Below are 17,372 nucleotides of genomic sequence, written 5' to 3'. Positions count from 1 at the left end.
TTTTAAGAATGAGTGGCATGAAGTAGACTTGCCTAATGAGTTGAGTTCATACCAACTACTTTACACAGCCACCATGATTGGTTTGACAAAAGATCCAAAGGTAGATGGGCTAAGCTAGTTTTTTTAAAAAGTTTCTTTCCAACCCTTAAGAGAAATGACTCTATGATACTCTGTACCAAGGATAACAATTATATGACACACAATACCTATTTCTGAGAAAGCTGTTGGGATCATAAGGGGCTGCCAGTGTCTTAACCAATATCTGCAATTACATCAAGATTAAATCCTGTTAGGGATCCTGGAGTTGTTACCAGAGAGCACCTGCACATTGTACATATAAATTTGATCATGTTTTATCAAAGCCCACTGAACAACTATTAACTGAGAGGGTCTTGGTATGTGGGATGTGAAATTTGTTAGTGAAAGGAGCTTCCATTTAAATGTAGTCAGCTCCAGAGACTAAGTAGAATTAGCAAGATGGCCAAGATTGCTTGGGAAGAATCACCGTAGTGGCTCTCTTGCTTATACAAACACAGGGCAACTGGGCACCTATTGAGCATGGGGAAGAATGAAACCAGACCACTTTCTGGCTTAATAAAGGACATCCTACCTTGAAACCCCTTCATGTTCAGTCAGGTCACTAAGGAGGAAAAGTATTGGATCTCACCTCTTGGAACATTTAAGTTCATGTGGCAACTTGGCCTAGTTTTGGTGTCTAGTTATTAGGTCAAGGAAGCACTGGCCTGATTGTTACTGTGAGGACATTTTGTGGACTTAAATCATAAATTGATTGCATCTAAGACTGAATACATCTACAAGCAAATGAGGAGATTGCCTTCAACAACGAGAGAAGTCTCATCCAATCAGTTGAAGGCCTTTAAAAGGAGTAATTATTTCAGCATTCAGAAGGGAGAATTTCCATCTCTACTTCAGCCAGCCAGCTTCTCATTGGGAATTTATCAAAAACCTTCAGTGGAGTTCCCGTTTACAACCTGTCCTATGGAATTTGGACTTGCCCATCCCCAGAGTCATGTGAGTCAATTCCTATAAAAAAATCTTAAATTTATATAATATATAAACATATACATATGTTGTCTGTCTGTTTTGTTTCCCTTAAGAACCCTGACTAATACACCTTTCTTTCATTTTGAGGTTTAACATAAGTAGAACCTCGCTCATGGATGGAAGCCACCTAGACCTCCCTATGTGTTGGACAGATTCTTCAATTCACCTTCACCATGGCATTTGGAAACAGAATGCCCCTTCTAGACTGAAGAAACTCTTGGAATTACTTGGGAATAATTGTGAGGCAGCAGCTGAACCCCTAGAAAAAGACTATACTCCCTGCTCATTTGACATAAGGAAGTTGGAAATGGTTTTAACTTGAAGGAATAACAGATTTGATCTTATGACTATCTTAGTTCATATTCCTTACACTGGGATTTTATCAGCTTTGCCAAATTAGTGTTCATTTACAGGAGGTTTAAAGATGACTCTGATTGGCATTTCTGAAAACACCCGAAAATTTTTATTTAGTTAACAATCTACAGTTGTCAATATATAGTACGCAAGTTTTTTTTTTAAAGACTGATAACAATGAACCAAAAAAAAATTCTGAAGGTATTTTTTTTTTAAATCAGGAAAACAAAAGCATCATTTGCCAGATAAATGGCTGTATCCAAATCAGATATTTAAGGCAGAATTCTTGAGAAAAAGACAAAGATCTGGCTTTTTATGAGGTTTGAGGATTGGGTCCACAATTCATATCATTCATCCTTGAGATGTGTTTCATTTGCAGAATGTTGATTACAACACTCCATCTTTTGATGAAATTAAGGGAAGCAATCATTTCACAAGGAAGTTGCTGAATAACCTGCTTTCTTGGACATGTTGTGGCTACAAATGCTATACTTGTGCAATGTTTTTTACTTGATAATGGTAAGAATACATATACTAAGATGCCAGACTTGTTATTTCAAGAAGAGGAAACATTTTAAGGACCACAATATTCCCATCAATGTGTCATGCATTCATTCCCACTGTGGACTTTGGAGTCCGTGTGTTCCACTCTCTGCTCTAGTTGTGTGACCTAAGGACAAATTACCTAACTTTTCTGAACCTCAGTTTTCCTCATCTGTTTGATGAAGCTAACCATACCTTCCTCGCGGAACTGTTGCAACTAATTAAAATAATACATATAAAAGCACTTGGAGGATGGCAAGTCCTCAACAAATAACCAAATGAATTATTTAGAATAGAGGCAGTGGGTTCTGGCCACCAATTATAAAAAAATAAAACAAACAAAAACCAAACATTTCATACCTAGTATAGGTTTAGCGAATAAAAGTTGCACAATCGGAGTCATACCTTCAATTTGTGCTTTGCCAAAATGGTACTACAGAATAAATGAAAAGAAGAAAAAAGTGAAAAAGGAAAACGAGGGTGAGTGGAGAAAAGAAGAATTGGTAAGCTAAGTAAAGAGGAAAGGCCAACAGAACTAAAGAAGTTAGAAAAGTTGGAGGTGAGAAGCTGGAGCTACTCCCAGGGGCAGCTTGGGGCGGGGCTTCCAAGGCATCTACGCTCTGTGTGGGCGGGGCGTCAGGAGGCGGGACTTCCTGTCCTGGGCGTTCCGCTCTCCCTCCGGAAGATAGGATCGGCGTGATTCATCCCACGGCAGAAAGGGGTACCCCCTAAAAGCCCACCTCACACGCTAAGGTGAGACACTAGTTCTCGGGACCCCGCGCAGGCCTTCGTGCGTTCTTGGCGGGCGACGGGCGCTGAGGACCTGGGCGGTTCGTCGCGGCCGCCTGCGGCTGGCGGGAGTGGGCGCGGTGGGTGGTGCGGGTGGGCGCCCAGGAATGGAGGCCGCGGCTGGGGCGGTTCTATCCCTTCGGGGCCATCCGGGGCCGCCGCCGAGTGACACCCGGAACAGTCCCGACTTGTGTGTAGTGGTTTCGCCCACGCGATTTTACTTAATACTCGTGGGAGGTTATGTAAAATAACCCTCCCCAGTTCATTCTGCCGACACCCAAGAAGCTCAGAGAGACCTGGACATTCTCAGGGTCACGTCGTCCCAAAGTAGTTGATGGGGCAGCGCCCCAGATCCCCTTAGCGCCGCTGGGAATAGGTGACAGCGAGGGAAGTGGCGTGGCTCTCATCGCTGGGAACAGTTGGAGACGTTTATAATGTTTATGGTTTTGGGAAAATGAAGGTGAATAAAATATGACCTCTCCTTGAGAAGTTTACAAACTGGTTGAGAAGAGAAGGCATGCACACAAAAGACTAAATTGCAAGGAAGATATTGCTGAGTGCTCTAAGAGCGATGTACTAAGTTTTATACGGGCTCTTCCAGGGCAGAGCTCCCTCCTGTGTGTCATTGAGACACGGGACCTAAGTTGTTGCCTACTCAAATGACTTACATATTTGTATCTGCAGTCCATACCTTTCCTCTGGGCTCAGGATCCATATACTCAGCTGCCTGGTTGATATCTTCTTTTGGTTTCACAAAGGCCCCTAGTCCTCTAATTGAACTTTTGATCTCCCTATTTTCTACCCGAATCCCAAACTTGACTCTTTTCTCCATTGCTCCCTGATTCAGTTGATGTCACCATTATATCTCCATTTAGTTGCCAGAGTGGGAAATCTAGGCATCATGAAGCTCATCCTTTCCCTCAGACCCCATATGCAACCTGTTAACTAAGTTCCCGCAAAGCAAGTACCTCTTGACTCTCCCTCTCCACCCCACCCCCAGACTTAATCCAGCCATCAGTTCTCCTCGGCAGTGCTGCATCCTAAATCTAAATTTCTTTAAGTAGTCTACTCACACCTACCCTCTGCTCTTCCCTCTACCCTGCAGCCCGTTCTGTTTTGTAGCCACAGTAAAATGATCCCTCATGGTTCTGCAAATCAGAATCAAAATCAAAATCAAAATCCTTATGTGTAAGGCCGTGAGCAGGGTGATCACTATCACCTCCCAGGCTCAACTTGTTTGCCTTCATCTCTGTGCTGTGGTACCACGCTTAGGCCGCTCAGTTTCTCTTCAGGGACCAGGCATCCTGCACTTATTAGTTAATGCCTGTTCTCTTGTCTTTCAGATCTTGATTTAATCATGCCTTTAGGGAAACCTTATCTGATTCCTGAGAACAGGTCGTAGTTCCCCTGTTATATGCTTCTCTCATACGTCTCCTTCTTAGCCTTTATTACGGTTCTGATTTTGCAAGTAATCTGTGATTTTTTTTTTCATGTCTGACTCCCCACTAGAGAGGAAGTATGAATGGGGCCTGTTTTTCCTCACTGTGGTACAATGCACAGCATATAGTAGGTATTCAGTAAATATCTATTTAGTGATTAAACAAATCATGACTTCTGGGTAGAGAGTCCCTAGAAGACAGGATAGATTTGAAATGGGCCTTGAAGAATTAGTGGGAGTTTTATAGGTGCTGTTAGAGAGTGAGGGGTGTGAGTGGATTGAGCAAAGTTTTTGGCAAGAAAGCAGATGTATCCTGAGAACATCTAGTTCTGTTAAGAATTGGAATCAGAGTGAATGAGAATGGAAAAAAGGATTTGGATTCTTGAAGGGCTCTAAGCAGTTATGTTTATAACTCAAAAGGTGACTTTCTTTTTAAGTTTTTAAAATGTTTCTATCAGGAAGACAAAGCAAGTAGCAGAAACAGCTCAGTGTGTCTGTCCTTTCCCTGCTCTCCTCTCCTCTTTACTTTCCTATAATGTGAGCACCGTGTTAAAGAATTCCGAGTCGTCTTTGGGATGAAACTGTGTCAGTTATTCTTCCGTAGACAGTTGTATGGGAAACAGAAATAGGACTGCTTTATAAATGATCCCACACATTTCTGAATCTTACAGCTTAAAATTCAGTGTGCTAGGTACTGATTTTAGTGTGTGGTCAAGCAGAGGTAGGTTATTTTAGTTTTCTCTTCAGAAGTCGGGAAAGCTAGACAGTTCAAAACACAGATATGTTGTTTTTTCCATTTCTGAAATTCAGAGAAGTAAATTCCTATCCTTTTTTTTAAATTTAATTTTTATAATCCTGGAATTTTCTTCCTTCAGAATGTAGAAATTAAAAGAAAGAGCAATAGAAAGAGCAGTGGACTTTAAAATCAGAGTAGGGTTCAAAATCTGACTGTCATCTAGTCTGTATTACTTTGGGAAAAATTATTTATCATCTCTGAGCCTTAAGTTCTTCATTTTCACAGACTCATTAAAAAAAAAAATAGCTCTCTTGTGTAAAGCACCTAATATACTACCTGGCATTCAGTTAGTGCCTATGCATTTTGCTCCTTCCCTTCAAAGTTTCTTTTATTTCAGTATTCCAAGTGTCTTTCTCTTATTTTCACTTTATTCTCTACCCAAATGTGCACCTATCAATTTCTTGTGCCCTTTCTTCTCCATTCCCCAGTGTTTTCAAAAAAATGTGATGTGGCATGGACACTTTGGAAGAGACTTTCATAAGGTATTTTTGTTATGAAAATGTACAGTACAAGTGGACTGATTTAGATAAAAAGTGGCTTTTATTGGGTCTAGGAATGAATTTTTAAAATAATTGAATTCCAGAATAGGAGAGGGATGAGTGAAAAGAAATAAAAATATGTTGGCTAATTGAGATCCTTTTTTGAACTAACTTGTATAATTAAGGCTTTTTAAGTTTTGTAACTGCTTTGTGCTAATATGTGTGAAATTTATTCACAAGATGGCTGATCCTTGGAAGGAATGCATGGATTATGCAATAACCCTAGCAAGACAGGCCGGAGAGGTATGTCAGCCGTAATGTGATGGTTGTGTACAGTGTGTTGGTTGCACTGTTAAACAAAACATGCTATTTTGATTAAATCACATTTGTTTTCATTTTACTAAACACTTTAAATAGCGTGAATACCCCAGATAAATAGATATTCAGTTCTGTTGAAAGCTTTTTTCTGATAACCTCACTGTTGTGAATCTCAAACAGGATGTAAGATTATATGGTTTTTGTATCTAAAAGGTCACAACCACTAAAGGCTTATTTTATAGTCATTGTGGTATGTAAGAAATTCTTAAGAAAATTCAGTTAAGACTGGTTCAGTGTTTTAAACCATTTTCTGTATTTCACCTTTAGTCTGACTTAAAATTAGTTATGCCTTTTCTATTTGCTAACCAAACAAATCTTTTTAGGTGGTTCGTGAAGCTCTAAAAAATGAAATGGATGTTACGATTAAAAGTTCTCCGGCTGATTTGGTAACAGCTACTGACCAACAAATTGAAAAAATGCTTTTCTCTGCCATAAAGGAAAAGTATCCATCTCACAGGTATTCCTTTTTTCAATTTCAAATGATAAAGTGTAACTGGGTTGGAGTCAATTTACTAAATGAGACTTTTGATTCTAGACACAGACACTGACTTTAGCTAACTTACCCTGAAAAGGAATTTATTTAGAGGACATTAGGGTGGCTCAGGAATCCTGAGAGCTGGGTGCAGGCAAGAAGCATGGGAGGAAAGCATGCCAGGCTGCCACAGGAGCCATTGCTTAGGATGCTGCTGGGAGCCTTTGGCTTCACTCTTGGCTGTGATAGCTTTGAATATTCTCTACCTAGCTTTATTCCTTTACCTTATTACCTCATTAGCTCAAAGTTACAAATCCCGACCAGGAACATCTGCTTGCTGAGCTTAGGCTTTATGCCCATGCTCCAACTGCCAGGGAAGAAGGAGAAGGAATATTTGGATTCCTTCAGAATAAGAGGAGTGTTTGGATGCTGGGCAGTCAGGATGACAGATGTCCACTACAGGCATGATTCAGAAGCTCAGTTTTATTCTCTATGTTGTAAACTTCTCTGTATAGTTGAGTGGCTGTATCTTTAGGGAGTCTGAGAGAAAATGTTCAAATTAGGGCTCTTTTATAGGCCCAGAAATATAGAAGAGATAATTGTCATCATTTTAAAACTTTAGCATTTTCATTGTCTGCATCTTCCTTGTCATGCCCAACTCTTTTTAGCTAATGAGAATAAAAAATGTTTAATGCTATGGCTAAATATACTTTCTCCCAATAAAAAGCTTTGCAGCTAGGAGAAAAGGAGATAAAAGAAGATCATGATAATGATTATTAGGATAATTTAATGTTGAATAAAGGAAAAGAAATAAAAAAGAAAGTAGGGAGAAACAAACCCAAGATGGCAGCATAGGGATGGATTCAGTCTGTCCTCCAGGGCAGCTAGTAAATAGCTAAGAACTGTCTGAAACAACAGTTTGGGAGGTTCCAGAGACCAGAAGCACATCGTACACCAGCCAGGAATGAGTGGAAGAAAGAGACTGATAAATTGCTATAAGTAGCTGTAAGTAGATCTCTCCATGTTGTGGAGGCTGGTGCCCATCCCCCACTGGCACAACACTGGCTGGAAATAGAAGCCCTCTCTCCTAGGATCAGGAGTAGGGGGACTCAGCCAGGCACCAATTGTGGCTTTTGATTAGCAAATTCAGACTGCTGGATACCAGCTCCAAGCACACATAAATTTACAACTCACCCAAGAAAGAATGAACCCAGCAGTTCTGTTTCAACTCCAATCTCAGCAGGGGAGGAAGCAGGGCAGCTAGAGAGACATAGAGGCTTCTCGAGGTGGCGGAGATCAGTTTGTTGAAGGGAGGCTCTGCCCCAAGAAAAGAGGAAGACAGGGCTCTTGATTGGCAAACTTGGGGTGCTCTTGAGACTCCAGGTCTGAGAACAACTATATTTTTTAAACAGTCCATTAAAGAAAGCAACTGGCAGTCTCTGTTTCAGTCCTGCCCCAGGCAGGTGCAGAAGTGGGGCTGATTAAGAGCCTCAGTAATCTCTCAGGTGGTGGACACAGGTTGCTGAAAAATGGTTCTTCCCCAAGAAAAAGGGGAGGGACAGGGCCCAGTGCAGGTAGTGGCTGTTATTTAGAGAATTTATATCCCAGGGGCAGGTATACCAGCAACAGTTTCAACTAGCAAAAATCCATTGGCAGCCTCTGTCTCAACCATGCACCCTTCAGGAGCAGAGTCAGCTGAGAATTAAAGGTGCAGTACCATATTGAGATTGGGGCGTTGCGGGCTGAAGAGTGCCATCTTCTGGGCAGGACAGGAAAAGCACAGAATCAGAAGATTTCATAGAAGAGATTGGCATCCTTGGTACTGACCTACACCCTCTTCCTGAGTCCTGGACCTTTTCTTGTCTGGGAAACACTGGCTAAGGTAGGTCCTCTCCAGAGGGACCCTCCTCCCAGAATCAATCCCCCAGGTAAAAGTAGCTAGGGATAATGAAAGGAGTGTTAAAAACATATAGAACAGAATAGATCAGCATTCCTAGAGAGGGAAGAGGGTAGAGGAAGCTTTTTCCTGTGGGTGAAACAATTGTATAAATAGGACAATCTAAAAAATCATACCACATATGCAGGGCAAGAATCAGATAAATAGAGCTGAAAAAATTCTGATCAGTTAAACATTAGCTGCTCTAGAGGTCTAGAATAAGTTGAACCAAGTGTCAAAGAAGAAATTATAGCACAAAGCCGATCAAGAAAACCCTAGGCAAGAGAAAGAATGTGACCTCCAGAATAAACTAATCAAGAAAATAAGCTGCCTAGACACCAGCAAAAAACTCACAAGTCACACTAAGAAATACAAAGATATAACTCAGTCAAAGAAACAAACTAAAACTTCAGATAAGATACAGAAACTAATTAAGGAGTTCAAACAGATCTAAATCAATTCAACAAAATGAAGGAAAATGTGGCAAAAGACATGAAGGATATAAAGAAGACACTGGGTGAGTGTGCTGGTTTGGATATATTATATCCCCTCAAAAACCATCTTCTTTAATGCAGTCTTATAGGGGCAGACTTATTAATCTTTTTAATTAGGGTGTAACCACTTGATTGAATGTTTCCATGGAGATTTGACCTCACCCATTGGGGCGGTGGGGTTCTTGATTAGTTCACTAGAGTATTTAAAAGAGAAGCTAAGAGCCGACACAGACCCAGACGCTTGCTGATGCTTTGAGATGCTAGCCCTGTGTTTGCTCTGGAGAAGCGAAGAGAAGACAAAATACCCTAAGAGCAGTTGAGAGAGACTTTTGGAGAGACGCTTGGGAGCTGATGCTTAAAGATGCTTAAAGATGCTTGGAGATGCTTGGAGATGCTAGTCCAGAGACATTTTGGAGAGGGCCATTTTGAAACCAGAACTCCGGAGCAAAGGATCAGCAGACATCAGCCATGTGCCTTCCCTGCTAACAGGTTTTCCGGATGCCATTGGCCATTCTTCAGTGAAGGTATCCTCTTGTTGATGCCTTAGTGTGGACACTTTTATGACCGTAGATCTGTAGATTTGTAGCCAAATAAACCCCCTTTATAAAAGCCAATCCATTTATGATACTTTACATAATGGTAGCATTAGCAAACCGGAACAGTGAGCATAAGAATGTGAAAGCACTCACAAAATAACAGAACATAAGAGAATGAAAGGCACAACAGAAAAGATTAAAAATACAATTGAGATGTACAACAGCAGATTTGAAGAGGCAGAAGAAATGTTAAGTAAACTAGAGGATAGGACATCTGAAATCTTAGATACAAAAGAACAGTAGGGAAAGAATAGAAAAAATTGGGCAGAGTCTTAGGGAATTGAATGACAGCACAAAGCACATGAATATACATGTAATGTGTGTCTCAGAAGAAGAAAAGATAAAAGGGCAAAAAGAATATTTGAGGAAATAATGGTTGAAAATTTTGTAACTCTTATGAAAGATCAATGTACAGGTTCAAGAAGTGCAATGTACTCCAAACAGAATAAATCTGAATAGACCTACTCTCAAGACAAATGCCAAAAGACAAAGAGAATTCTGAAAGCAGCAAGAGAAAGCAATTCGTCATCTATAAGGGAAACTTGATAAGACTAAGTGTGGCTTTCTCATCAGAAACCATGGAGCTGAGAAAGTAGTGGTACTGAAAGAGAAAAACTGCCAGCCAAGAATTCTATGTCTAGCAAAACTGTCCTTCAAAAATGAGGGAGATGGATGGATGAGTAGATAAATGGGGACAAAAACTAAACGAAAAATAGGGTGGAATGGGGGGGATGATTTGGGTGTTCTTTTTTATTTTTATTTTTTATTCTTATTCTGATTCTTTCTGGTATAAGGAAAATGTTCAAAAATAGATTGGGATGATGAATGCAAAACTATATGATGGTACTGTGAACAGTTGATTGTACACCATGGATGATTGTATGATATGTGAATATATCTCAATAAAACTGAATTTAAAAAAATGAGGTAGAGTTTTAAATAGTCACAGATAAACAGAAACTGAGAGAGTTTGTTAACAAAAGGCCTGCCCTACAGGAAGTGCTAAAGGGAGTGTTACAAGCTGATAGGAAAAGACAGGAGAGAAAAATTTGGAGGAGAGTGTAGAAATGAAGAGTATCAGTAATGGTAACTAAAAGGGTAAAAGGAGAGAAAAAAATAAGGTATGATGTATAGAAGCCAAAGGATAAAATGGTTGAAGAATGTGTGCCTTTACAGTAATACATTGAGTGGGGATTGAACTTCCCAATCCAAAGAAGTAGACTGGCGAAATGGATTTAAAAAATATGATCCATCTATAGTCTGTCTACAGGAGACTCAGTTTAGACCCAAGGATGCAAAGATGTTGAAAGTGAAAAGTTGTAAAAAGGTATTCCATGCAAACAGTAACTAGAAAAGAGTGGGATAGTTATTCTACAATCAGACAAAATAGACTTTAAATGCAAAACTGTTAGAAGAGACAAAGGACAATATGTATTAATAAAAGGGGCAATCCACCAAGAAGAAATTACAATTATAAATATTTATGCACCTAGTAAAAGTGCCCCAAAATACATGAGGCAAACACTGGCAACACTGAAGGGAGAAATAGACAGCTCTACAATAATAGTTGGAGACTTCAGTACACCAGTCTCATCAATGGATAGAACATCTAGACAGAGGAACAGTAAGAAAACAAAGATCTTGAATAATATGGTAAATGAATTAGACATAACAGATATTTATAGAACAATGCACCGCACAAACAGCAATATATACATCTTCTCAAGTTCCCATGGATCATTATCCAGGATACATCACATGTTGGGTAACAAATCAGGTCTCAATAAATTTATAAAGATTGAAGTTATACAAAGCTGATCATAATGGAATAAAGCTGGAAATCAGTAACAGGCAGAGGACTGGAAAATTCACAAATTTATGTAGGTTAAACAACACACTCTTAGTCAGTGGGCCAAAGAAGAAATTACAAGAGGAATCAGTAAATATCTTGGGACAAATGAAAATGAGAACACAATATATCAAAACTTATGGGATGTAGCAGAGGCAGTGCTGAAAGGGAAATTTATTGCCCTAAATGCCTTTATTAAAAAGGAAGAAAGAGTTAAAATTGAAAACTTAACTGCACACCTGGAGGAACTAGAGAAAGAACAGTAAACTAACAGAAGGAGAGAAATAACAGAGGAAAGAAATAATAAAAATTAGAGGAGAAATAATTGAAATTGAGAATAAAAAACAATAGAATCAACAAATCAGAGTTGGTTCTTTGAGAAAATCAATAAAATTGACAAATCCTTAGCTAGACAAACAAACAAACAAAAAAAAAGAAGATGCAAATAAAATCAGAAATGAGAGGGGGGTACATTCCTACTGACCCCACACAAATAAAAGAGATCATAAGAGGTTACTATGAGCAACTGTATGACAGCAAACTAGACAACTTAGATGAAATGGACATCTTCCTAGAAACATATGAACAACCTGCACTGATTCTGAAAGAAATAGAAGACCTCAGCAAACCAATCACTAGTAAAGGGCAGTCATCAAAAACCTCTCAATAAATAAAAGCCTAGGACCAGATGACTTCACTTGAGTTCTAGCAAGCATTCTGAGAAGAGTTAAAACCAGTCCTGCTCAAACTCTTCCAAAAAATTGAAGAGAAAAGAACACTACCTAACTCATTCTATGAAGCCAACATCACCCTAATACCAAAGCCAGACAAAGACATTACAAGAAAATTACAAACCAATTTCTCTAATTGATATAGATGCAGACATCCTCAATAGAATACTTGAAAATTGAAACTAACAGCACATTAAAAGAATTATAGCAACTGTGTCAAGTGGGTTTTATCCCAGGTATGCAAGGATGGTTCAACACAAGGAAATCAATTAATGTAATACACCACACTAACAAATCAAAGGAGGTTTTAAAACCACGTGATCATCTCAGTTGATGAGGAAAATGCATTTGACAAAATCCAACATCCTTTCTTGATAAAGACTCTTCAGAAGATAGGAATAGAAGGAAACTTCCTCAACATGAAAACTGCATATACAAAGAACCCCCAGGTAACATCATACTCAATGGGGAAAGACTGAAAGCCTTCTCTCTAAGATCTGGAACAAGACAATGATGCCCACTGTCATCATTGTTGTTCAGTATTGTGTTCTAAGTTCTAGCTAGAGGAGTTGAGCAAGAAAAAGAAATATAAGGCATCCATATTGGAAAGGAAGAAGTCAAACTTTCTGTGTTTGCAGATGACATGATCCTATATTTGTAGAGTCCTGAAAAATCTACAACAAAGCTACTAGAACTAGTAAACAAGTTCAGCAAAGTGGTAGGATACAAGATCAGCATGCAAATGTTGGTAGGTTTCTATACATTAGTAATGAGCAGTCTGAGGAGTAAATTAAAAAAATTATATTCACAATAACAACTAAAAGAATAAATTTTCTAGTAATAAATTTAACCAAGGATGAAAAGAACAAAACCTTGCTAAAAGAAATCAAGGAAGACCTACATAGATGGAAGGACATACTGTGTTCATGGATTGGAAGACTAAATATAGTTATGATGTCAGTTCTACCCAATTCAATCTACAGATTCAATGCAATACCAATGAAAATCCCAAGAGCTTACTTTGCGTAAATAGAACAATCAGTAATCAAATTTATTGGAAGGGTAAGGTGCCCTGAATAACTATAAACATCTTGAGAAAGAAAAATAAAGTTGGAGGTCTCACATTTCCTGACTTTAAAGCATATTCCAAAACTACAGTATTCAAAACAGCATGGTACTGGCATAAAGATAGATGTATTGACCAATGGAATAGAATTGAAGTTCAGTAATAGACTGTCAGATCTATGGTCAATTGATTTTTGCCAAGGCAGCCAAGTCCGCTCAGCTGGAACAGAATAGCCTCTTTAACAAATGGTGCTGGGAGAACTGGGTATCTATGCAAAAGAATGAAAGAAGATCCTTGTCTCACACCTAATACAAAAATTGACTCGATGGATCAAAGACCTAAACACTAGAGCTAGGACCATAAAATTCCTAGAAGAAAATGTAGGGAAATATCTTAAGGATCTTGTGGAAGGAGGTGGTTTCTTAAACCTTACACCCAAAACACAAGCAGTGAAAGAAGAAATAGATAAATGGGGTCTCCTCAAAACTGAATACATTTGCATGTCAAAGGACTTTGTTAAGAAAATTAAAAGGCAGCCTACTCAATGGGAGAAATTATTTGGAAACCACGTATCTGATAGGGATTTAATAATCAGAGTATAAAAAGAAATCCTACAACTCAACAATAAAAAGACAGACCGCTCAATTAAAAAATGGGCAAAAAGATGGAAAGTCAGTTCAGAGTCACTAAAAGCATGGGGTTTGACCCCCTTTCAATATGAGCAAGTTAGGGTGCTCACTGTCTAGACACCCCTATAGTTGGAGAAAGACGTTAAGTGAGAGGAAGGGGTAGCAAAAGACAAGATAAGATTTAACAAAGGTCTATGAATACTGAAACTTTATATAATTGTAGATTTTTTTTGGATGCTGGGGTGTTGGAAGGGCTGGAAGGAGGTAAATGACATGGTGGAACTGTAGCCTATAGCATCCTCTGGGATTTGCTCTATAGCTGTTCATTGAATTGTGCCTTGAAGGTCTTCATCTTTCTTTATATACCTTGTATTGTATAATAAGGAAAGAACTGAAACTGTGGAACTGTAACCCATAACAATTTTTGAAATTACCTATATGATGCTTCTTCAGTTGTACATTAAGAGAAGACACCTTTCCATATGTATGTTATATTTTACAATAATGGAAATGGCTGAAGTTGTGGAACTGTGACCCATGACATACTTTGAAATTTGCTCGCTAGCTATTTGTGAAATCATACTTTGCAAGTTATCACTGTCATGTATATATGTTAAAGCTCACAATAAAAAAAAATTAAAAACAAAAACAAAACAAAACAAAAATGGGCAAAAGACATGGATAGACACTTTTCCTAAAAGGAAATACAAATGGCTGAAGAGCATATGAAAAGGTGCTCAACTGCACAAGCTATTAGGGAAATGCAAATTGAAACCACAATGTGATACCATTTCACACCTACTAGAATGGCCATTGTATATATAAAAAAAAAAAAAAAACTACAAGTGCTGGAGAGGATATAGAGAAATAGGTACCGTTAGTCACTGTTAATGGAAAGATAGAATGGTACAGCCCCTCTGGAAGGTAGTTTGGCAGTTCCTCAGGAAGCTAAGTATAGAACTGCCATATGATTCGGCAGTCCTGTTACTAGTTATATACTCAGAAGAACTGAAAGCAGGGATATTAATAGACATTTGCACAGTGATGTTTATAACGGCATTACTCACAACTGCCAGTAGATGGAGACAGCCCGAATGCCTGCCAGCTGATGAGAGAGAAACTGGCATATATGATGGCATATTATGCACCTATAAGACAGCAATAAAGTCATGATGCATGCAACAACGTGAATGAACCTTGAGGATATTATGTTGAGCGAAATAAGCCAGAGACAAAAGGACAAATATTGTGTGGTTTCACTAACATGAACTAATTATAATGAGCAAACTGTAGGAGTTAAATTCGAGAGCATGGGTTATCAGGGTGGAGATTGGACAAATGATGCTTAAGGAGTACAGAATGTTTAATAAGGTTGATTGTAAATGTTTGGGAATGGATAGCACAATACTGTAAGTGTAATTAACAATGCTGAGTGCAAATATGGTTGAAAGGGGCAGGCTAGGGTCAAGTGTGTCACTAAAAGGAAAGCTAGAGGTTAAAACCTGGGACTGTGTAACATAGCAAAATCTATAGTGGGCGTTGACTGTTAATTGTAGAAATACAAGAAAGTTCTTACATGATCAAGAATAAACATACATCACTATTACAAGTGTTAATAATAGAGTGGTATATGGGAAAAAATACAGTTCACAGTAACATTGTAATATTCTTTCATTAATTGTATCAGAGGCACTACACCAAAGCTAAATGTGAATGATGAGGGGAATAAGGGGGATGGGATTTTTTTTTTTCCAGAAGAAATGAAAATGTTCTCATATTGTGGTGGTGAATGCATGACTATGTATTTATACCAAGAGCCATTGATTGTACACTTAGGATGGATTGTATGGTGTGTGAATTAAAAAAAAGAGTAAGAAAGGAAAGAAGAAAACTAGTGAACTGAGACACCATTTATGGAATTTACGTAAGATTTATTGGATAGCATGTTTTAGGGGGGCATGTAGACACAGTAATTTTGGTAGGTGATTTTCTTTCTCATTAATTTTTTTCAATGCAGTTTTATTGAGATATATTCACACACCATACAAGCCATCCGAAGTCAATCACTGGCTCATAGTGTCATCACATAGTTGTGCATACAACCCCGTGATCAATTTTAGAACATTTTCATTACTCCAGAAGAGAAATACAAATAAAAAAGAAAACCCAAATCCTGCTATATCCCTTATCCCCACCCCGCATTATTGACCCATGGTATTGGTATGGTACATTTATTACTGTTGATGAAAGAGTATTAAAGTATTACTGTTCACTATAATCCATAGTTTACAATTGGTACATTTTTTCCCTATATACCCCTCTATTATTAGCACCTTCCAGAAGTGTTATTCATTTGTTCTAATTCATGAAAGAACTTTTTTATATTTATACAGTTAATCACAGGCATTGTCTTTCATTGACTTTTGATCATATTTATTTAATGTTCTCTGTATTAGTTATCTCATATAGATAAAACTTTCAACTCCAGACCACATTTATCTCATGGTTTCCTAGGGTCAGAAATCTAGGAGTAGCTTCACTGGATGATTCTGGCCTGGGCTACCCATGAAGTTACAGTCAAACTGTCAGCAGGGTTGGTGGATCTGTTCACTTGTGTGAATGTCAGCAGGTTTCAGTTCCCTGTGGGGGTAGGCCAGCGGCTTCCCTCGGTGCCTTGCCATGAGGTCCCCTCCACAGGGGTGGATGGCTTCCTCCAGGGCAAGAGAGAACAAGAAGGAAGCTGCAGTGTCATTCTATGAATCATTCTCCAAAGTCACATACTATCATTTTTCTTTATCTCGTTGGTTAGAAACAAGTCACTAAGTCCAGCTCGCACTCAAGGCAAGGAATATTTGACTCCACCTCTTGGAGGAATGGGTATCAGAATTTGTGGACATATTTTAAAAATCATCACATTTCTTTAATGATTTTTCACCTGCATCAAATGCCCTTTTCGGGTGTGTGTGCACGTGTGTACACATGCTGAATTCTGTTACTTTGTATTTGACTCTGCTCTGGGGGAAATAAAACTTTCTCACTTTCATCAGTTTTTACACGATGAAAAAGAGGAGCATCAATAAAGAAGTGTCGTACACAGAATTCCATTGCTTTATAGTAGACTCTAGCTAAAGAAATGTTGTGGTTTGAAAATTGATGCAAACAATGTAAAGACTGGGAGTTTGTCATTCTTGCTTTTAGTTTCATTGGTGAGGAATCTGTGGCAGCTGGGGAAAAAAGTGCCTTAACTAACAACCCCACGTGGATCATTGACCCTATTGACGGAACAACTAACTTTGTACATAGGTAGGTGTTAACATTTTTAATATTTGATTACTGTTTGTATACAAACCAGATGGACCTTTAAGTACTCTGTTCAGGAACATGTATACTTTAGAAAATTTTGTAATTGTTTATGCTTCTTTTGAATAAGGAGTAGATAAAATATAATAGAACAAAATATATTATGCAGAATTTTCACCAGATGTGAAAAAGGGAAGAAATACTAATGTTGTGGATTTGTCTTGTGCTATGAAGTGCCCTATTCACCATGCTTTTTTTCACTTTTTGAGCCACATTAAAATATAGGCAAGCAACAATGTTTTTACTTAGAGGGTTTAGTGGCTTTTTTAAGATCAATGAAGAAAAAATTGAAGGAATTATTATTGGAGTGTTGCGTCTATAGAAAGAGAGAGAACACTATTAAAATCAGCATGAGTTTTAGGGTGAACAGACTTGGGTTTGAATCCTGTCACTTTAC

At 38.5% G+C, this 17,372-nt stretch overlaps 1 protein-coding gene across 3 annotated transcripts in view; it reads left to right on the top strand.

The window, feature by feature from the left end:
* The window catches only part of IMPA1 (inositol monophosphatase 1), a 36,041-nt gene that overhangs the window by 3,534 nt on the left and 15,135 nt on the right, over positions 1-17,372 (top strand). The window contains exons 1-5 of one of the 3 annotated variants that reach the window (XM_037803106.1): positions 21-1,032; positions 1,153-2,715; positions 5,705-5,767; positions 6,166-6,299; positions 16,814-16,918. In XM_037803106.1, the coding sequence (XP_037659034.1) occupies positions 5,705-5,767; positions 6,166-6,299; positions 16,814-16,918 (302 nt within the window). In that variant the 5' untranslated portion in view covers positions 21-1,032; positions 1,153-2,715. Of the gene's footprint in view, positions 1-20; positions 1,033-1,152; positions 2,716-5,704; positions 5,768-6,165; positions 6,300-16,813; positions 16,919-17,372 lie in introns of those variants that run through there. The other 2 variants (XM_037803107.1, XM_037803108.1) reach the window with 2 other exon arrangements.

The sequence above is a fragment of the Choloepus didactylus genome, chromosome 14 (genome assembly GCF_015220235.1).
Source record: "Choloepus didactylus isolate mChoDid1 chromosome 14, mChoDid1.pri, whole genome shotgun sequence".
NCBI lineage: Eukaryota > Metazoa > Chordata > Mammalia > Pilosa > Megalonychidae > Choloepus > Choloepus didactylus.
This window is presented reverse-complemented; position numbering and strand designations above follow the sequence as displayed.